Here is a 22,949-nt window from a genome sequence, read left to right on the forward strand (position 1 = left end):
CTGTTGTGTTTGCAGTTGGAGCTTATAAGTCCGATTTCATTTGAGCCACTGCTGTTCAAAGTATAACATATATGCATACACACTATAATTTTTGAATAGTGGGAAAGGAGTCTTTGAGAAACAGAAATGCCAGTTATCAGACAATACTATTTGTTTATTCCTAAAGTATAATTTAATCTTAATAATGTGTAAAACTCCTGAGTTCTTTAGTAAATGTACCACAGTGTGTTCTGTTCAGCCGATGACATCCTAAGACAAAGAAATTGCTCTTTTCCATCCTCAGATATTAAATCTTTTCCATGAATCATACTGAGACCATAGGAATTTTTTTTTACTAAGAATCATTTGGCTTACATGGTGATATGAGACCTAGCAGGGTGCTGCTAAAAGTTTCTTATTTCCAAATCTGTGCATACAAAGATGGTCTGTCCTCTCTTTGGTGAGAAAACAGCTTTGGTGAAAATTAAGCAAAATCTAAAATAGTATTGAAAAATTGTGTCTTTTTTTGCCTTAACTCAACTTTCTCAGACTCTGCCATGCTTTTCTTTCAGGCGATTGCCACATCAATCTTTTCTACTCCACTGAGCCCGTTTCTTGGGAGTGTCATTTTCATCACATCGTATGTCAGGCCAGTGAAATTCTGGGAGAAAAATTACAAGTAAGATCTGAAAAATCTATGCTAACATTCATTGCTCAAATTTGCATTTTTGAGGGCCCCCTTTCCTCCCTCTGTTAAAAGGTCTACTGCTTCAGCCTTCATCCTGATGTGGGGTGGGCATGTCTTCATTGATTGACTTTGTCAGCTCCTTGACACCACCACTGGGGGCATTGATGTTCTAGGGCTCTGGGAGTAATGTAATTGATTGAAGATGAGCATCTGATATAATCCAGGTTTCACCAGCTGTGAAGGAAAACTAAGTTCCGGCTGCCAGATTATACCAGTTGACCTAGGAAAGGCTATTGAACAAGCTGTTCTGAGTGATGGGCCTAGCCCTGGTTGGCACACCGCCTTTCTCTCCTGACACGCAGTCGCATACAACCCACAGCTCTGACAAACACCCCTTAACTTGTGGAGATGATATATTCACTCGTTCTTGATTCTTTGAAAAGGGGTGGAGTGAGAGGTACTATTTTAAGGAAAAGCGAAAAGACGAGTTGTGGTTCACTATGTATAAACACACAGTAAATTCATTTATTTGAAGGGCACAGAGTCAGATGGAAAGATCTTTCATCTGCTGGTTCACTCTCCAAATATCGCAAACAATTTCCGTCATTCCAGACCAAAACCAGAATGTTTCCCATATGTGTAGCAGGTTCTGAAGCACTTAAGCCATCTTAACTTACTCCCCAGGAGCATTAGTAGGAAGCTAGGTTTGAGGCAAAGCAATTGTAAGCTGGAATAGGCAGCAACCTGCTGCACCCCAACACTGACTCCTTACTCAATAATGCTAAAGACTTTCTAATGACTTGTGTAGAGATGGCTTTGAGGACAGTCAGATGCAGAGAGAGAAGACCTGTGAGCCCAGCCTTTTGTGACTGGACAGAAGCTGCTCAGAGCTCCATGTGCTGGGGCAGACCTTCCATTTAGGTCTCAGGGATCTAACCTTCCAGCTTTCCCACTGCAGCTCCATCTTTTTCTGCCACCCAAATCCTTTTCTGTGATGCGTTCACATCTCAGCAGTTTGGCAATTTGTTGCTTTCCATGTGTGCCTTATAGAGGCCAACACGAAGTGAGGTCTGTCGTCTTGCAGTTCTCCTGAGATGGTGTGCTAGTTTACAGAAGACTCCTCCTACTGATTCAGGCAGGGTGGTGTTGTGAGTAAACCTCAGCGCTGACCTCCAGCTTTCCAGAGTTCTCATTCCACTGGCACCGCTGACCACTGGTGACCTCAGGCATCTCTTGGGATGAAATACTCAGACTGGTTTTGAGAAGAATAAGAGTTACTGGACCTAAAGCTCCTAGGCTGGGACCTGGCACACAGGAAGTGCCCTGTAGGCTCAAGCCAGCAAGGTTGTGTCTGCCTACTCTGTAAAGAAGCTGTGGCCCCTGCCAACAGGTGCTCACTATAGTGGTGGTTTGCAAGCCCACAATTAGGGGTGCCCAGGGAAAACAAATCTATCCCAAGAGCTCCACCCCAATGAGCCAGTGTGGAGAGATCACACAGAGATGGAGAAGGAATATTCTGGCAGGTTCTTCTTTTTGTAAGAGTGATGGGTTATTCCTTTATTTTCAACCAAAGTGAAGTCATCTTGAAGCCTATACATAAATTTTCACTTTTGCTTTTGTCTAGACAGGCATGCATATGAAAAGCCTGAGAGGAAAAGAACATTACTAGCCCTGGCTTACCCGTAGGCTTTTTGGAGGGAACTCATTTTGGGGCATCCTTTTTGGTATCCTAAAAGTTACACTTCTTTTAAATAAGCAGAGGTGGCATTGTATCATTATTTTTCTTAGGCTATAAAAGAAATGTGAAATATTCTAAATTTGATCTTCAGTTTTTTTTCTCCAGTTTTCAGAGAACCCATCTTTATGCTCTGTGAAGATTTGATATAGGAAAATATCAAAGAGCACCTAGGATCTACATCGAAAGAGGAGTAAAGTTTTCCTGTTTAGCCTCTCACTCCTAAAATTCTGTAACCCTTTTAGGATGACACATTTGTATCTGAATTGTCAGTTTGTGTGTTTTATATATATATATATATATAAATATATAAATATACATATATATACATATGGACACACAGAGTGGGATTATGTACCTTTGTTCAGTCTCACAAGGAACACACTCTGTTACAATCTATTCTTCTCATGTGAAGATCGAAGCTTAGCGCTTTGTTTTGTGGGGAGAGGTATCTGCCTTTGGTGGACATCTTCCTAGGTGGGAAAGGGATGTCGAGATTTGTGGCTGTGCACAAGGATGTCCAGCCTTTACAAGGTCTGGCTGAAAAAGCTGAGTAAAAGAAAGCTTTCTGTTCTGCCAGTGGTAGCAGTACCTGGTGTTACATCCAGCCTGCTGAAAGTTTATCATTGCCTTCTGGGAAGGCATGGAGTACAGAATTCAGTGTCCCATCTGCTTAAAACATCAGTGGATGAAGTCGAGATCAGCAGAGTGGCAAGTACCAGGAGAGGAAATGGCTGGAAGCTTCATTGGTATCCTTGCCAACACTCTGAAAGCATTCTGTTTCAACTGTTTTAAGTTTCAAATACTAATGCTTTTTAGTGTTCTTATTGGGATGTTTATATATACCTGCTCTAATGATCATCTTTTGGAACTGATACACAGAATCTTCAGATTGTGTAATTTTAATTCTATTTGTTTTTCTAGAAGCCATTCCAGTGTACTAAAAAGGGTTGCCATAGGCATTTTTCTTTGAGTTCTTTGCCACAAAGAAATCCAGTGTGTGTGTGTGTGTGTGTGTGTGTGTGTGTGTGTGTGTGTGTGTGTGTGTGTGTTTTAGAGGGTCACTTGTAGTCTCCTCTTTTGCACTGCTTCTCCCTTTTCAGCGCTGCTACTTCATTGTCCGGTTCCTTGAGGTAGGAGTGCAGGTGAGGCTTTTAAAGCTGCCTTTGATTTTGCAGGTCCCCAATGAGCTCTGCTCGCTAACAAAACTGTTTTAATGCTCAAGAAAGTAATAAGGAAATCACTAGTATGTCTGTCTTCCCTGAGTGACTTATTCTGAATCTTGCAGAATTGTATTCTGTATCTCTGACATGGGAAACAAGCATGTCCTCCCATAACTCCTTCTTACCTTGTCTCCTCACTCTCAGCTCATTCCTCTCTTCCACACATAGTTGCAGCTTAATAATCCTGAATGGCTCTCAACCTGTCAATCTCCTGAGGAACTTGCCTAAAAAACAAGGAGAAATACCACACACACAGGACTGCCCTCACTAAGAAGTTCAGGACGTTGGAAGCAGTGTACATCTGTGCCTTTCAATATGGTGACCACTAACCAGACATGGCCACTAAGCCATTGAAGTGTGTGGCTATTCCAGCCAAGGGACTAAATTTGCAATCCTGTTGAACTTTAACTCATTTCAGCCTAAGTAGCCAGCTACCATATTGTAGAGATATAGACAGATCCTTCTTGCTCTCACTTTCCATCCCATCTCTTACAGCACTTTTCCATGTGTCATATACTGTGGATGTTTCATCTCAAACCTTTCCTTGGCCTGTTTATTTCACATAGAGTGACCCACACTTCTTCTGCTTCTTCATCTTCATGCCATGCCCCACACCTGCTAGGTAGAGTCCAACTCTGCCCCATTAGAAACTTTGTCTTTTTCTGAATTCCTGTAACAACTGTCTTTTTGTTCTGGTTACCTACTACCAAATAAGAAACATACAAACCTTAAATCAACAGGAAACAATGCATTCTATCCCATAGTTTCTCTTTTAAGATTTTTATTTGAAAGGCAGGTTTACACAGAAAGGAGAGACTGAAAGAAAAATTTTGCACCTAGTGGTTCACTACCCAAATGGTTGAAACGACCAGTGCTCAGTCAGTACTAAGCTAGGAGCCTAGGGCTTCTTCTGTGTCTCCCTTGGGGCTACAGGAGCCCCAGGACTTGGGCTATTCTCTGCTGCTTTCCCAGGCACATTATCAAGAAGATGAATCAGAAGTGGAGCAGCCAGGACTGGAGCTGGTACCTATAAGGGATGCCAGTGCCACAGTCTGAGGTTTAATGCACTATGCCACAGCACTTGCCCCTCTCCTGGTTACGTAAGAGGCAAGAATTTGGGAAGTGCTGAGCTGAGTGGTTATGACTTGGGCTTTGTTAGGTGATAAAATCACATGTTGGTAGGAACTGAAACAGCAAAGAAGTGAAGCTGCTGGGAACCAACTATACATCAGTCTCCCTTTTCATGTACTCTCAGAACCTCTCCACATGCTTGTTTTGGTTTCCTTTTGAAGCACAGTGGCCTCAGTGCTCCAGCACAAGTGTCCCAGTATGAGTAAATGGAAGTTGCATTGCTCTTTCTGGCCTGGCATCAGGTGTTCTACAGCATCAGTTCTCAGCCCGCTGGCATTGTCCCTAGAGCATCAATTCTGACTCCTTTGGTCTATAAGCAAATCATAAGCCCAAGCGGATTCAAAATGACAAGAATTATACTTTGCCTATTTTTTATGGATTAGTGGTAAGATTCCAGGACTTATAGGGTGAGTGGCATTGTGCCAGTCATCGTATGAAAAGAATTTTGCTGTAATCACTGTTAATTGCTTCTGCCCAGCACTGGAGTAGTCTGTATAAACCTGTGATGCTGGCCTTGTTTATTTTTTTAACTTTCTGTCCCTGTGGGCCCCTATGCATGGTAAGAAACTAGACTTCTTTCTTTTTTCTTTTTCTAAAAGATTTATTTATTTATTTATTAAAGATTTATTTATTTTTATTAGAAAGATTGATATACAGAGAGGAGGAGAGACAGAGAGAAAGATCTTCCATCTGATGGTTCATTCCCCAAGTGGCCACAACGGTTATAGCTGAGCCAATCTGAAGCCAGGAGCCGGGAGCTCTTCCAAGTCTCTCACGTGGATGCAGGGTCCCAAGATTTTGAGTGATCCTCAACTGCTTTCTCAAGCCACAATCAGGGAACCGGATGGAAAGCAGGGCTGCTGTGACATGAACTGGTGCCCATATAGGATCCTGGCATGTGCCAGGTGAGGACTTTAGCGACTAGGCTACAGCTCTGGGCCCTAGACTTATTTCTTTTATGAAATTAGTATAGTAGTATTATTTCTGTGGGAAATGGAATCTCAATCTGAATTTGCATTTCCTGGAGCTGTAAACTTCACTGATAGACTGATATGCTTTTAATGAACAAGGTCTTTTCAATTTGGTGAGCTCGGCCTGGTGTCTCCATTTTCACATGGCAATAGCATATGCATGATAGTAATATTGCTTTGTGTCTATACATTCTCTTATAACAGAGCATTTTAGAAAGCCTTAGAAACACATTCAAATATTACGATTTATCACCTTTCTTCTTGAATATAAACATTCACTAAATAACCAAAATTTGTCATTAACATGAAGCAAACATTTAGGCCAGGAAGTACATGATTCATGTGCCCAATCATTTCAGCAAATATCTTTGGTCTGAATGAGTTGATTATTTTCAGCTTCTTAAAAGAATGAAAATTTTCCTTCTAAACAAAGGAAGGCAGGAAAAGTGCAGCTTTTAAGTCTGTATTGTCATGTCCTAAATGATTTAACTATTAGCAGTGACTGTAACCATGATTTTGTTTTGATTTTTCAGTTTTTTTAAATAAAATGTAACTCATAAAGATATGTGACAGCTAGCTGAAAGGAAAATACAGCTTTTCCTAGTTATATTTCTAAATTACTTTCTAGATTGTTTTTAAAATATACTATTGTTTTGGCATTTAGAGTAAATGCATATTAAGCATCTATGTATGTGAGTTCGCTGTATTGAACTTTTTAAAAAATTAATTAATTAATTAATTGGAAAGAAAATTACAGAAAGAGAAATGGAGAGCAACAGAGAGAAATCGTCCGTTGTCTGTTCACTCCCCAGTGGCTGCATCAGCTTGGGCTCTCCTGACTGAAGACATGAGCAGGGAACTTCTTTTCCACTTTCACCATGTGGGGGCAGAGGCCCAAGCACTTAGTCCATTTTCTGCTGCTTTCCCAAACACATTGTTAGGAGACTGGATTGAAAGTGGAGCAACTAAGCTCAGCACAAAGCTTATTTGACAAATCCTTCCCCTTCAAGCACTGGAATCCCATATGTGAGCTGGTTTATGTTCAGGGTGCTCCATTTACCACCCTGCTCCCTGTTTGTGGCCTAGAGGGACAGAAGAGGATGGCCCAAAGCCTTGGGACCCTGCTCAAATATGGGAGATGCAGAAGAAGCTCCTGGCTCAGCTCTGGCCACTTGGGGAGTGAAGCAGTGGATGGAAAATCTTTTTCTTTGTATTGCCTTCTCTCCATAAATCTGACCTGCTTTTTCAATGGAAATAAACAAGTCCTTAAAAAAAATTAAAAAGTGGAGCAACTGGAACGTGAACCATGCTCATGCTGGTTACCAGCATCACAGTTAGTGGCTTCACTTGCTACTCCACAATACTAGCTCCTTAGCTCCTTGAGCGAGGCTTTACCCAGGAGGAAATCAGTCTGTGTCAGGCTGTGTCTCTAGCTTCTTGCCTGACAGCAAGAAGGTACTGGTCTCTGCTTAATCCTTGACTCTTCCTGAGGAGGTGATAATACATGGGCTTTGTGGTTGGTCAGACATGCTGTGTAATCCCAGTTCATAAGCCTGTCTTGGTGCTGGGGAAATTATTTAGTAGGTGAGTCTCAGTTAGCTCCTCTGGAAGATGGGATGACTAAGTTCTTAGAAGTTAGAAAAGAACGAGTAAGACATGGTTCCCTGTCATAAATGTGAAGATCCTTCCCATGCGCCTTTCTGTTCTTCACAGTACAATTCTGTTCTCTCATCCAGCTGTATCTACACAGTTTTGTGTATCTTTGCAACTTGGCAGAAGCCTTTTCTGAAGTTGCTGAGCACAGTTATGTCAGCACGTTCATAAGTCACATATCACCACACCCACAGCAGCAGCAAGACTGGAAGCATTACAGTCAACCGAGTGAGAAGATTGAACAAGTCCAATCTGCTAACTGGAATCCTATGGAATGAGCATTAACGCAGAACCTCAGATGCAGGGCCTGTTACAGATCATCTGTTAATAAGGCAAAGAATGAGGACATATCATGGATGGCCTATAATGTTCACTTTTAATACTGGCCAATTCAGGAAAGATGTTGTAATTACATGTATTCGAAGTTACTGGCTCAGAGCCACCCTGCATACCTCCTAATCACATATATTTGAGTGATGCAGTAAAAGGATTTTTGAAAATGTGGATTTAAAAGCTGCATATTTCCTGTCTTCCTTTGTTGGAATGAATGGGCTCCAACTCCAGCACTCCCTAACAACTAGGAAAGCTGAAGATTCTCCCTCCTCCCACTGGCTACAGTGATTCAAAGCCAGGTTCTGCCCTCCTGCTGTAGGAAACTTGTACTCACGGCAACCATCCATCAACCTGAATCAGTCACAAAATCTTGCTCCTGGTGACCTTGAAGAGTCAGCAGCATCAGACAGCTGGGGAGCAGGTGGGCATGGCTGACTCCATCCTGCAGCCCCGTCGCCTACTCCGCTACTCTGCACTTTGCAAATACTTTTGCTGCTCAGCAAAATGGAACAGGACCCCCAGTAAAATTATGCATCGCAGTATATTGTGCTGTTTAAGAAATTCCATGTACTGGAGTTCCTGAAAAGTGTCTTCCTTCTGGAAGATAACTGCATAATAGCTCTTCACCGCACCTCAAGTGTCAAATCTCACCCTTGGGTATGCATGTGAGAGCCTCCTCAGCCGTCAGCAAGACAGCAGGGTGAGGTCACATTCATCATTTAGTTTTTCACTAACATCCATTCAGACTCAAACGTGGAACTCCAGTTAACAAAATGCAAATCAGAAAAGGGAGTGAGAAGGGAGAAGAAAGCAGACAGGTGAACTGACCGAAGTCCCAGTCCTGCTTCAACAATAGAGCTAGCTTTGGCTCTGGAGGAACGTCAAGGCATGACAGGCACCTCTGCTAATTTTTCAGGCTACTTAGATCCACAGACTTAAGGAAATCAAGGTTGAGCTTTGTGCTGTCACACTCTGAAAGTAAAAGGTATAGAAGGAGAATCCTTGGGATAAAGGTCATCCCTTGCTTTTTTTTTTTTAATTTCTTTTTGTTATCATGTTATGATACAGTTCCATAGATCATGGGGCCTCCCTTATCCTCCCCCCACTAAGTTCCCCTATATCATTACTATAGTATAGTTCTTCATACATAGTCATATGTCCATCACTGCAGACATGGACAGTGGTAGAGAGTCCAGCATCCTATTGTCAGGATACAGTGAACAGTTTCATTGAGTGTCCATCTTTGCCTCAAAGTAGAGATGCATACTGCATCCTCACATCTCGATATGACAGTCTCCATTACACAGTTACTATACATCCCCTTGAATGAGAAGCCACACAGCAAAATCAACAACAGGAAAAAAAAAAAGAAATTAACAACACCTTGAGGTTAAATAAATGCTACTGAATGACCAATCTGTCACTAAAGAAATGTAAAGGAAAATCAAGAATCTTCTTAAAGAAAATGCTGCTACTGAATGATCTTTGAGTCATTGAAGAATTTAATCAGAAGAATGTATTTTGGAGAGATGAAACTAATAAAAAAATCAAAACCATGAGATATAGTTTCTGCTGATCTTTGTTGGTGAAATGCGTCTCCTGATATCCCTTGTTTTTATCAGGAGTCTTTTGACTTCAAGAAGATAGCTCAACATGATCTATGCAAACTAAAGAGTTCATTGGCTCATGAAGCTGGAAGGTTGATTAGATCTACCTTGGAGGAGGAGAAGAAGATGATGTCATCAGGAATCGTCTTTGTGTCCCCTGGTCCTTCTTCCCCTGAGCTTGTGTCCTAAGACCAGTGCTCACCTAGTGGGGACAAAAGGGCTTCCGGTGGAAGTGGGCTTCCATCTCATCATGCCAAGCCTGTTGGGGAGGAAGAGAGTCTCCTCACCTGAAGGTCTCTCACCCCAAAGTTCTGAGACTCACACTGCTCAGACTTAGTAGCTCTCTAGGAGTGATGTCTCACACCTTGTCCTGCTATTGCTTTGGCCCTGTGGACCATAGCCTCATTTACTTGGCTGCATCATTGCTGTGGCCAATATAAACCTTTCCAGAATGAGATGAAATATGAGGCAGGCACTGCATTCTAAGTTCACAGACTCAGCCTCCATGTCCCCAGCCACTTGGCTGAGGTTGACTGATAAACTCTTGAGCTCATTTTTGGCTCTTCAGTCTGACTCAACACCTCCACTTTATTATGTGTAACTAAGACTTTGTCGTGCTGCTTTCTCCTTCCATTTGCTTTGGGAAGTTCAGGACATGGTCCATATTCCCTCTTGGGCTGTTGTGTATCAACCCTGTGACTCACTACCTCTCCAGATGTGGTTTTGTGCTAGCTAAGCCATATTCGTTCCTAAACAGATATTTTTCATCAACATACTATGTAATTATTAGCAACTCAGGCTTCTACAACAAACTCTTAAGTATTGGCTTATAAACAACAGATGTGTGCTTTTTGCAGTCCTAGAAGCAAGACGTGTGGGATTAAGGTGTGAGGGTGTTCGAGTTCTTATAAGGCTCCTCTTCAGCTTAGGGACTGCTGACTTCTCACTGTCTTCTTGCAGTGCTATCTGCAGTTCTCTCCTGTAGGCACTACGATTGTTCATAAGGCCTCTACCCTCATTGACCAATCACCTTCCAAAGGCCCCACACCTCATTCAATCCCTGGCACTCCTCAAAGCAACTCTGTTGCATTTTCATGTAACTTGCTAACTCATACCTCCATACACATCTGGGCAACCCTGAGTGTCCTCTACGGAAATGGGTTCCCAAATACTTACCATTAGACTCTAGGTAAAGTGGGAACATTTGTGATCCCCTTCTCAAATAAAACTGATTTGATATTCTAGAAAATTAATATGATGGCTTCAAATAAGAATTTCTCAGACCACTCACTTCAAATAACCCCTTGTTTTCAGGCCTGGGACCTTATTCAGGATCCCAAATGGCCACTCATTGGCCAGGTCTCTTGGACTCTATTGCTGTTCTCATACCTCTCAGATTAAGCCTGGAGCTGCCGAGCACCTAGACATCAGCGTAAGGAAGCATGAGGAACAGGGCAAGCCCAAGTTATTAGCTGCCAACAGGAACCTTAAGAGGGTCATTCTGTACTTCTTAGGCATGGGCCTTCTGTGGTCCCACAGAAGCAGTGGCAGGTATGATGGCTCAGCCTACTGACTATCTGGATGGCCTGGAGTGGGTTGCATTAGATTTGGCCCCATTGGTTCTGACCTGAGAACCATGAGGTTCAGAACTAAAATCTGCACCACCAGCTTTCCTGCCAATGGGAGGGTTCTGCAGAGTGCTTCATTGGGAAACTAAAAGAGGCACTTTCCAGAGATAGTGACCTCAAGACCACTGGGCTGCAATTCACCTTCCCTTCCAAACAGGCCCATTCAAGCACACATGGCCTCCCTTTCATGGCTCTTATTGGGAGACACTTGAATCCACACTCTATGTATGTGTGTTTGTGTGTGTGTGTGTGTGTGTGAGAGAGGTAGAGATTTGAGGGGACGTTTGAATAGAACAAAGTGTTCAGGGCCTGGGCTGTTACTCTGCCTCAGCTGCTCACTTGTTCTTGGGCAACTTACTTAACATCCCCAAATTTCCTTTTTCTGATCCCTCAAATAAGAAATATGAAGCTCTACTTGCAGCAGAGATGTGAAGATTAGAATGAATATGTTAGGTATACCCAGACCCTTTATAACATATCCGAATACATTATGTGATGATTTTACAGCAGGCTAACCTATGCAAATCTCTTCCTTCCATAACTTTAAAGAGAGGAAAAATTTTAATTATCGTGCAGCATTGTGATATTAGGCCATAATATATACTCAGCTTCCTGTTTGGTATGTAATAACTACAACAAAGTCATCTTTTAAGCTTCTCAGTAAGACCTTACATAAACCATCCTTAAAAGATCCAGGTGGGTAGAGAACAAAGAATTCCATTTTGAAGAAGTCAAAACAGAAAATGTGAAGTTGAGAGCTTCTCTCTTTGACGTCCCTAGTCAGCATTCCTGGCAATGTCCTTCTTGCGACCATGAACAACTCCTGAATGAGGACCCAGACTGCTTACTGAGGAGGAACACGTTTGAATTGACCTTTGCAAACCAGAATATGGAGTTAAGCCCAAAAATAGGAGAGCTGACAGAGCAAGTGTAGATATTTTTTCTTTTCAGTAAACCACACGCACAAGATTAGTATGACAGGGTAGGCTTTTTTTGTGCAGCAGTTATAATCCTGCATAGGACACTCACATGAAGTATCAGAGTGCATGGGTTCCAGACCTGGCTGTGTTCCCTATTCCATCTTGCTGCTGCTTCCACCCTCAGAGTCAACTGGTGATAGCTCAGGTCATTAGGACCCTGCAACCCATGTGGGAGACTCAGCTGGAGTCCTGAGCTATAGTTTCAGCTCAATATTTGGGTAGTGAACTCATAGATTGGAGCATTTCTGTCTCTCTCTCTCTCTCTCCTTTCAAATAAGTAAAAAGTAAATACATATTTTATTAAAAAGATGGGGGCAATGAGGGCTTGTCAAAAATTTAGTACAATAATTGAGAAACTTTAGATTTTCATGGCATAGGCAGAGAGCAGAACATCTGGCTCACAGAATAGGGCTGTCTACTGTGAGCTCATTAGGTGATGTGTGCAGCAAATAATGAAGCAGGGGCTGAGGTAGGAGGGCTAGGAACAAGCCAATAAATACCTGAATAGAGTGAGTGGGATACTCATGGTCTTGACAGTTTTGCAAAGTGAACAGATAAGACTCTTAAGCCTGGAAAAGGTGGCATATTAGAGGAGGTTTATCTTCTGCCTCGTCTGTGAACTGGATTGCTTCAGCATCAGCAGTTTGTACAGGTCTCTAGATGTGGCCACAAGGACAGATACAGCAATAAAGATCCCATAGCTGAGCACAGAACTGGCAAAGGCTGCTCAGGGAGACACAGATCCACTCCCCGGGAGTGACAAGAGGGTGTGTGATTGTTTTCTGTGGAGAGGACAGAAGGCAGGAGGTATCCTCACTTGTAAATTTCAAACCTAAGGAGATGGAAAATAACATAAAATCCATGCGCACTGGCCAAAGCTAGCTGAAGTATTTTAGTCATACAGTTTCTTTGTTGGATAGACCACAAAAGAGATTCCAGTAATCTGTGGAGAAGGTTGTAATGCTCAAACATATTTGACAGGTACTAAAATAAAAAGAGTACATAAAAGGAAAACTAATATTTATGGGCCAAGAACTCTGAATGATTAAAATTAAAACACCTTGCTTGAGACTGGTTAATACCCAAAGTGAATGATTCTGGCCACCCTGTGATGGTTTTCCATTCTCTTCATTTTATAGGTGACCACTGTGAGTACAGGGAAACTGCCCTTGGGCTCTGTGTTAACATTGTTCCATAGGCTTTCAGTAACCAGATGGGGCTTTTCTTAATCTTAATCTATGCAGAGTGTATTTCCAAGCCTGGCTGCATTGTGTCTTGGTACATTGTAGTCTGAACTCATTAGTGGAATAACATATAATGTGGACTATGGGAAGACAATATTTTTTTTCTTCTCCCTTTGAAAATTTTGTGTTATCAACCCCTGTCCACTGGGTTTAATGCACTTTTTTGTGTACACAGTTCTGTGTTTGACATTCTCTGAAATCCAATTCTATAAACTGCCCATGATTTTTTAAATGGAAAATGACCAGTAATTTACCAGTAATTACAAATTCAAAGGCAAGTTTACCTGATAAATGCAGGGATGGTTTAATGTATTATATTGCTTTTCTGTTTCATAATGGCTTAGTATGGTTTTAAAAAATTGTTATTCAGAAGTTACATAGTTGAGGATTATGATCCTGTAATGAGAGAAGACTTTGCAAGAGTGATATGCTTTTTTCTTTACTTATTTTTAGTTTATGTAACATGAGTAGATTTCTTATTTTTCACTATACAGAGTAAAAAGCATAGGGGAACCTCACTCCCCATCTCTATATCCCCTCTTATTGTTTATTCCCAAGTGTTACAATTGCATACCCATTCATTTCTTAGTTACAAGCTTAGTTTTTTGATACATAGATGTATCAAGAGATGAGAAGTAGAAAAAACAGGAAGAAAATAAAGTAACTTAACATAAACGTATGATTAAAAGTGAAAATGGAAATTCTACTCTTACCCAAGAGTAAAGGCACATGTTACAAATAGCAGCTAATTCCCAGTGTGTTTATCTCCCTTATGTTTTTTGTGCTCTGTGTGTTAGTTGTTGCAGATCATAGAGAATATGATGTTTGCCTTCTTGGGACTGGCTTATTTCAAAGCATAAGAGAAAGTTATGTTAACATTTGAAGGAAGAGAGATAAAAATGCTGTTAGTGAATCTTAAGTGAAAACTGTTCAGGTAGAAAGCTGGATTTTTAAAAAAAGCCTAATTTAAGAACACTTCGAAATGATCTGTCTAGTTAAAGTTTTCCTTGAGAAGTGAGAGGCTGCTAGGGCAGTTTTCTTTTCATCACTGTAGAAGAACTTTGCTTGGGGACAAACTGGGCAGGGTGAAACATGACTGTGAGAAACAAAAGAACTAATTTTCTAGGAGCTGCTGACCCTGTGCTCCAGGAGCCAAGATTCAGCAAGACATATTTCAGTATCTCAAAAAAACCCACTGTTCGTGTTGTCTGTTCCCAGGTATACTGACTAGTTTGCAGTCTGCCACTCTTGGTTTCCTTGGGTAACTGGCGTAGATGAAAGACATTGATTTGCTTACTTTTGCAAGAGGCAGTTAGAGCTATGGCTCTGGTTTGTAATTTCCTATGAAAAGTCCTATGTGATACACAGGGTTTGATCCACTGAGAAAACCAAAGATTAGAAAAATGAGATGCTTCTGTCTTTTGTATCTTTCTGTAAATCATGCTTACAAATCAGGTCTGGTTACTTGAAGCTGTGGTCTTAATCTGGGGGCCTCTGAGTATAATTGTTTGATTTTTCCAGGCCTAATTGTTCTGTAGGGTACAACCTCATAAAATGTGTGAATATGAAATCTCAAACTTACATAAAATAAATTTCTTCATTTGCAATTTTAGTCATAGGTTGAATGATGGGTTGAAATACTGAAGATTGTATGGAGTATAGAGTGTACTTTGAATTGGACTTAGGGTTTTTCATTTTTTGTTTCAAGATTTTTTTGTTTGAAAAGCATATTTTTACAAGAGAAAGAGACAGAGAAAGAGGTCTTCAGTTCGCTGGTTCACTCCCCAAATGGCTGCAATAGCCAGAGCTGAGTCAATCTGAAGCCAGGAGTCACTAGGTTCTCTGTAGGTCATCCACATGGGTTCAAAGTTCCAAGGATTTGGGCTATCCTCTGCTGCCTTCCCGGGTCGTAACAAGGGAGCTGGATCAGAACTGGAGTAGCCTGCACTTGAACCAGCACTCACATGGGATGCCAGCCAGCACTGTATGTCACCACACCACCCCAAAGACTTAGTTTTATAACACATTTTAGGGTATGATGTGGGCACAGTGCCTTGTTAAGCTTTTTGAAATGAAGGAAATAGGCAAGGAAAAGTTAAGTTTATTTCAGCTGGAAACGTTGTTGTGATTTTATTAAATACCACATCCCTTGGTGACACAGCACATCCAGAGGATGTGTCTTCCCAAGTGGTTATTTCTCCTGAGACAAGTGGCTGCGAAACTGAGTGAGCAGTTAACTCAGCAGGGCTGAGTGTGTCACTGCACAAATTATAGCAGCACCGTTACCAAAGATTATTGAGCTTTTATCCATGTGGGAATTACGTCTCAAGAGCCTGGTTGATCTCAATCCAAACTCTGTGTACATCATAAATAACTAATGGATTAAAAAAGAAAAAAATAAAAGTTGGCTTTCATCCCCTTGAGAAGTCACACTTATATGGCCAAAGAAGATACTCAAATAAATGACAGTGGCCTTTTTTTTTTTAAACATGTAAGAAGTCTGTAACACCCAGAACTCACAGCTTTACATCAGAAGTTTAAACCTGAAGGAGAACGTGGCATCACCCTGAGAATTTCATTTTCGTGAGCCAGATTTGACCCTCTGCTGCTTTATTTATTCATGTCCCCACTTGACTCTCAGTTCAAACGCATGAAGCTTTAGGTTTTTCTAATTGCTATTTTATTAGTTGCTTTTACAGAAGCAGAAGAATCACTTTTCGCCCTCTAAATATTTATGACTTTCCACTGAATGAGTAGTTGAACTTCATATCTTGCCTTTAAAATGTTGAGTACTTTGGATGCTTCTGACCGAAATAGGCAAGCACTTCTGATTGAGGGGCAAACAAGTGAGAATGCGAGATATAAATTATGCGTGGTTGTTTGTATCTTCTAAATTTAGTCTTACTATTAGGGAATTTTTTAGCAAATTCTATATTCATATGCAGTTGGCAGAAATAATACAAAGAAACCCCATCCCATGTGCCTCTACCAGTTTTCACCAGTGGTAACATCTTACAGCACTCTTACAACCTAGATTGTTTTCTGCATTATTAACAGTTGACTGCTTTGAGTAAGGGGTACCTTTGTCTCTTGCAAGACTCTCACATCTTAGTCCTTGAAGTTGATGAAAGACCGTTTGAAATAGAGAGTTTTCAGTCACTATAAGGGTTCTCCTCTTTCCTCCTTTATAGACTCAGAATTCTTTGTTGTTCCCATTCCCTGCCTACTGATAGCTAGTAATCTGTTCTCCGTATCTTTCATTTTGTCATTGTGTGTTATATGAATAGAATCATAAAGTAAATAACCATTTACTTTAAGTTGTGCATTTCACTGAGCCTTATTTAGTGGTAACTCACCCAGGTTGTTTTTTTTTTTTTTGTATCAATAGACTATTTTTATTACATTTGCTGAGTAGCTGCTTGGCGTGGATCTGTGTATTTTTAGTGACTCATCCGTTGAAGGACATCTGGGTTTTCTGTTTGGTTTGTTGTAGTTTAAATAGTGTGTAAATTCCAGCCTCATGTAGATATTTAATCTCCAAGGTCATGAATTGGTGACACTGAGAATTGAAACTTAACCCAGTTATGCTGAATAGAAGGTAAACCTAGTGCAAGATCCTTAGGTAAATGGGAGTGTTCCCCAAAAAGATGATTCTTTAAGAGGATTGGTTGTAAAATCTAATTTAACCCAGTTATTCTCTCTTCTCCCTGGCTTATCACATGATCCTTCCTCTGTATGATATGAGGTTCCACTGGCCACCTCTTTCATCAGATGCCAGACATGTGGGGCTGCACAGTCTTGGGCAGTGACTCTCTGAAACCATGAGTAAATACAAACTTCTTTGCCTTCATAATTAGTCTGTGTGAGGTGATAAGTTATAGTATGAGAAGCTCACTAATACAGGAAATTGATGTGAAGGTGCAGGGCCATAACTATTAACTATACTTGGAGATGTGGTGGAGTCTTTGGAACTGATTTACCAGAAACATGAAACAATGTTGAAGAGCAGGTTAGAGAAAGCCTAGAATGCGTAAGTGGAGTGTTGTGGGTAATTCTTGGGAGGGCTTTGAAGGCCAGAATGCTGACCAGAACATGGGCACAACCTTACCATGCTGGTAAGGTTTCAGATGGAGATGAGGATTCTATTGGGATTTGTTCCAAAAATTTCATTTTATCAAGATCTTGTCCTAAAACTTTGTGGAAGGCGAAGGTAGTAAACATTGAATCTGCAATATGGGTGCTGTTGATTGCTGTTAGTTTTATGGTGAATATGAGGTTCAAAAAGCAGCAGAGCAGGAAGATCTATTTTTTAGAAATTAATTTTGCAGTGTTGCCAGAGAAGGAAGGAAGAAAAATATATTTGGGATATAGTGCTTTGGAAACACTGCTTACTGAAAAGATTAGCACAGGAAACCATGAGTTAGTGGGGAAAACAGTGAAAAACTTCTTTTTCACACCGCAGGAAGTCATTATAAGAAAAGAAAACTGCACACCAAGTCCTTTTATGAATATAGGTGCAAAACTCTTTAAAACACAGCAGTAAACTGATTTTAGCAGCCTTCCTCTCTTTTTTCCATAGCTTTATGAGTGTTTTTCAAACTGCATATTTATTTGTCAAACAGTATGCTTGTTAGTGTGTCTTTTAGCGACTTCTCTAACTTATTGTTTGTCAAAGTCTATTTGTGTTGTAATTTTACTGAAGTGTAGAAGTCTTCCCTTCTCTTACCATCCCCTGTTATTTTTGTTGTTCAAGATTTGTTTATTTTTGTATTTGAAAGGCAGAGTTAAAGAAGTCGAGACAGGGAAAGGCAAAGAGGCATCTTCCAGGTGCTGGTTCATTCCCTAAATGGCTGCCACGCATCTGTCTTCTCTGTTTTGTCCAGTTTGTGGACACGCGCTGTTGTACTGTTTCAGTGAATGATAGTGTCCTCTCTCCCCTCATACTGCGGGTGAGCTCTTCCACTGAACTATTTATTTTGGAGATTATGTTTTGTCCTAATAACATATTTTATTTTTGTTTTTATTTTCTGTCTTTGCTAAGACTTTTACTTGTCTTGGTAAGACTTTTTTTTTCATTATTTTCAGTGGTCTTATTTGCTAATTGAAAAAATTTGGTAATCACCAGTGTAACATCTTTTCCAAATAGTTCTATAATTTTTATGATCTTGATAATAGTATTAGTTTTCTTCTTCATTCTTTTAAAAATCTTCCTGTTTCTTATTATGACAAGTAATTTTCTATTGGAATATGGACATGTTTCAGTAACATGAAATTGGGTATCTAAACACAAGAAAAAGACATTCATCATGAGCAAGAACCAGCAAACAAAATGAGTAACAGATGGATATCCTTCCGAACTAAGGACGCATAAACAAATATACTGCACGTATATTTGGAATGAAGAGCCATATCAGAAGAAATAACACAAGGACAGGATGTAAGAGAGAAACAACAACCTGGAACAAGAAGCTTGTAAGACAAACACATATAATTGTTTAAATGTATAAAATAACAGACCAGAAAACTAGCTTGTTCAAGTCAGCAATGTAAGAAAAGCAATCTGAGAAAATTTCCCAGAGAAATATATCCACATGGAAAAATTTCCAGAGAAGTTAAAAGACATCATAGAAAGATTTTGGGGCTGGCACAGAGAAGGTTAGTCCTCCACCCGGGCACAGGTACCCCTATGTGGATGCCAGTTTATATCCCGACTGCTCTACTTCTGGGTATTTACTTCATTACTGATTTCTTTGTTTAATAGCTACAGTTTTCCCCACTTATCTCCTGTTTTTATCTGAAGTATAACATATTTTTATAGGAAGTTATCTAGTTTATTGAGGTTTTCAAGTTTGTCAGCACAAAGTGTTCATAGTATTAAGATTTTTGAGACTACAGCCCAGTGCATTAGCCTAGCAGCTAAAGTTCTCACCTTACACGCACAGGGTTCCCATATGGGTGCTCGCTCTAATCCCAGCAGCCCCACTTCCCATCCAGCTCCCTGCCTGTGGCCTGGAAAAGCAGTCGAGGTCAGCCGAAGGCCTTGGAACCTTGCATCTGCATGGGAGACCTGAAAGAGGCTCCAGGCTCCTGGCTTCGGATTGGCTCTGCTCCGGTCGTTGTGGCAGCTTGGGGAGTGAATCAGTGGACCCAAGATCTTCTGAAGATCTTCCTCTCTGTCCCTCCTCCTCTGTATATCTGATTTCCCAACAAAAATAAATAAATCAAAAAAAAATTTAAAGGTTTTAGAGCTTATAGAATGTTATAAACAGACCAGAATGTAAAGTGCTTAAAAATCAAAGAAGCAACAAAGTGAAAAAATATAATGACAAATTATGAGGACAAAATGGTTGAATAAATCAATATGGCACCAAATAAAAAAGTCACATCTTAAATACAATGATCTGGGAAAGCAAAAACTAGAGAAATGAGTGAAAGTATCAAGCAAATGCAGGCAAACTAAAAGTTGTGACTGTGGTTTAATATTAAAGGAAGACTAATGTGGGCCAAAGACATTGGAGTGAAGGACATTCTGTTAGTGCTTAACACTAAAATTCACAATTATGATCTAATCTATAGATATCAACACATTAAATGACATAGGAAATTTCACACAGAAAAATTTCATAAAAATCATAAGCATAGTAGTGGTATTAAACAATTCACTTTTGCTAGTTTAGGATCAAAGGATAAGGATATGGAAAACCTAAATAGTATAATTACTAATGCACCTCTAGTGCAGATTACAGAACAAACATCCATGTACTCATCTACAAATATACAGAAGCGCACCTATACAACAAGTAGAATACACCTTTGCAGAAGCCCATGGAATATGGAAATATTGAAAAGCACTGATTAAAAATATGGCAATTAAGGGCCCAGCATCATAGCCTAGCAGCTAAAGTCCTCACTTTGCATGTGCCGAGATACCATATGGGCACTGGTTCTAATCCTGTTGGTGCACTTCCCATCCAACTCCCTGTTCATGGCCTGGGAGAGCAGTAGAGGATTGCCCAAAGACTTGGGACTCTGAACCTGCATGGGAGATTCAGAAGAGGCTCTTGGCTCCTGGCGTTGGATTGGCTCAGCTCTGGCTGTTGCAGCCGTTTGGGGAGTGAATCAACACACGAAAGACCTTTGTCTCTGCTCTCCTCCTATCTGTATATCTGACTTTCTAATAAAAAAGAAGTGTATATGTGGCAATTAAAAGGAACCCACCTGTTCCTCCCCCATTATACATTTGTATGAACTGCAGCAGTAGTTAAATCTCAAACAATGACAAATATTTATGAGCAACTTTCCCTACTGAGAACAGCTGAAGAGAACTGGACAAAATATACATATTAAAAAAACTTTCTTGAAAACTTATAAGTTGTTGATTTCTCAAAATCTTAACAATATTGAAGAATTCAGAACAAAATCCAGGCAAAGACAAACACCCAAAACCCATGGGCATTTTCACCTCATAAGCCTCTGCCAGCCAGAAGAGGAAAGAGTCTAAAGCAGCCGAGGGATGTGGTCTTGAAGGACCAATAAAGTCAGAACCTAAGCCTGGTTAGGTTGGAGTTCACCCGGGGGATTTGATCTGAGGTAGTGTTCTCCCTAAAACCATACAAGCAGTGTGTCTTCAGGAAATGTCTTTTACACCAGTGCATTCCTAGGCACAAGGTTGTGTCAGTGAAATTTCGGCTTGAACATAGCTCTGTACATAGCCATCTAAAAGGAGGTAGGGCAGGTTTATTGGACTAGTGATTTAGAGAACTCTGTCCTGTATTGGAGCCCCTGTGTTTGATGCCTGTCTCCAACTCCAGACTTCAGCTTCCTGCGAATGCACACCCTGGAAGCCAGAAGTGCTAATTCAAGTAACTGAATTCCTGTCTTCTTTGTGCGAGACTTCTTTTTTTTTTTTTTTTTTTCAGTAGCATAACTTGTTTTTTTTTTTTTTTATTGTTGCTTACATTGTATTATGTAGTACAGTTTTATAGGCGCTGGGGATTCCCCCCACCCCTCCCATACCCCTCCCCCCATGGTGGATTCCTCCACCTTGTTGCATAACCATAGTTCAAGTTCAGTTGAGATTCATTCCTTGCAAACACATGCCTAGCATAAAGTTCAGCGTCTTATTGTCCAGATAAGTTCAGTGGCCTCTTGGGGAGACCTTCTATGGTCTGAAGATAGGTCTAACAGAGTAAAGATCTGGTCAGTTAAAAGCCCCAACAAGGCCTCAGTATCAATATACAACATTATGGAAGTAATTGACATAGTAATGGGTAAACAATATGTTAAAAATAATGCAAGTTCCATTCTTCGAAACATCTGGGTTGAGACAGTATCAATGACAGGTTCAAAAAATAACAAACAACCAAACAATAAATTACAGGTTAAATCAAGGCAAACATGTGGTATCTAATCTTTTGGGATTCACTCATTTCCCTTAGCATTATAGTTTCCAGTTGTGCCCATTTAGCCACAAAGAACTGCATTTTGTTTTTTTTAATAGCTGAGTAGTATTCCATGGAGTAGATGAACCAAAGCTTTCTTATCCAATCTTCTGCTGATGGGCATTTTGGTTGCTTCCATGTTTTTGCAATTACTGATTGTGCTGCAATGAACATAGGGATGCATGTTGGTTTGTCGTAAAACAGGTGTTTTGGATATATTCCTAGGAGTGCTATTGCTGGGTCATATGGTATGCAGATTTTGAGTTGTTTGAGTGTTCTCCAGACTGATTTCCATAAAGGCTGTACCAATTTGCAGCTCCACCAGCAGTGGAGTAGGGTTCCCTTTTCCCCACATCCTCGCCAGCAAGCGTCGTTGGTGTTCTTGTTTATGTGGGCCAATCTTACTGGTGTTAGGTGGTACCTCATCGATGTTTTAATTTGGATTTCCCTTATTGCTAGGGAGCTGGAACATTTTTTCATATGTTTGTTTGCCATTTGGACTTGTTCCTTTGTGAAATGTTTGCCCATTTCCCGTGCCCATTTCTTGAGTGGTTTGTTTGTTTTGGTTTTTTGGTTGTTTTGAAGTTCTTTGTATATCCTGGAAATTAGCCCCCTATCGCCTATATCGTGTGCAAAGATCTTCTCCCACTCTGTGGGTTGCTTTTTTACTTTGTTGATTGTTTCCCTTGCTGTACAGAAGCTTCTTAGTTTGATGAGGTCCCATTTGTTTATTCTGTTCTCAACTGCTATTGCTTTTGGTGTCCTTCTTAGAAAGTCGGAACCTACTCCTAGGTCTTGCAGGGTATTTCCTACATTTTCCTGCAAGAGTTTGAAGGTTTCTGGATGTAGGTTTAGGTCTTTTATCCATGTAGATTGGATCTTGGTGTATGGTGATAGATGTGGGTCTATCTTTTTGTTTCTACAGGCTATCAGCCAGTTGTCCCAACAACATTTATTAAAGAGGCCTTCCCACTTGCTTGAGTTGTCATTGGTCTTTTTGTCAAAGATTAATTGGCTGTATTTGTGTGGGTTCCCTTTTGGTGCTTCTATTCTATTCCATTGATCTTCCTTTCTGTCTTTGTGCCAGTACCAGGCTGTTTTGATAACCACTGCTCTATAGTATGTCCAGAGGTCCGGGATTGTGATTCCCCCTGCTAACTTCTTATTTTTCAGGATGGTTCTAGCTATTCGTGGTTTTTTGTGTTTCCAGATGAACTCTTGAATCATTGTATCCAGTTCCGTGAAGAATGTTTTGGGCAATTTGATTGGAATTGCATTGAAAATGTATATTGCTTGTGGTAGTATAGACATTTTAATGATATTGATTTTGCCTATC

The 22,949-nt window shown here is 40.5% G+C and overlaps 1 protein-coding gene across 1 annotated transcript in view; it reads left to right on the forward strand.

Moving 5' to 3' along the window:
- PCNX2 (pecanex 2) overlaps positions 1–22,949 on the forward strand; it is a 259,238-nt gene that overhangs the window by 174,054 nt on the left and 62,235 nt on the right. The window contains exon 23 of the mRNA XM_040968059.1: positions 531–658. Within this exon, the coding sequence (XP_040823993.1) occupies positions 531–658 (128 nt within the window). The remainder of the gene's footprint in view (positions 1–530; positions 659–22,949) is intronic.

The sequence above is a fragment of the Ochotona curzoniae genome, unplaced genomic scaffold (assembly GCF_017591425.1).
Source record: "Ochotona curzoniae isolate NIBS_2020 unplaced genomic scaffold, NIBS_Ocur_1.0 scaffold_4683, whole genome shotgun sequence".
In the NCBI taxonomy this organism is placed as follows: Eukaryota; Metazoa; Chordata; class Mammalia; order Lagomorpha; family Ochotonidae; genus Ochotona; species Ochotona curzoniae.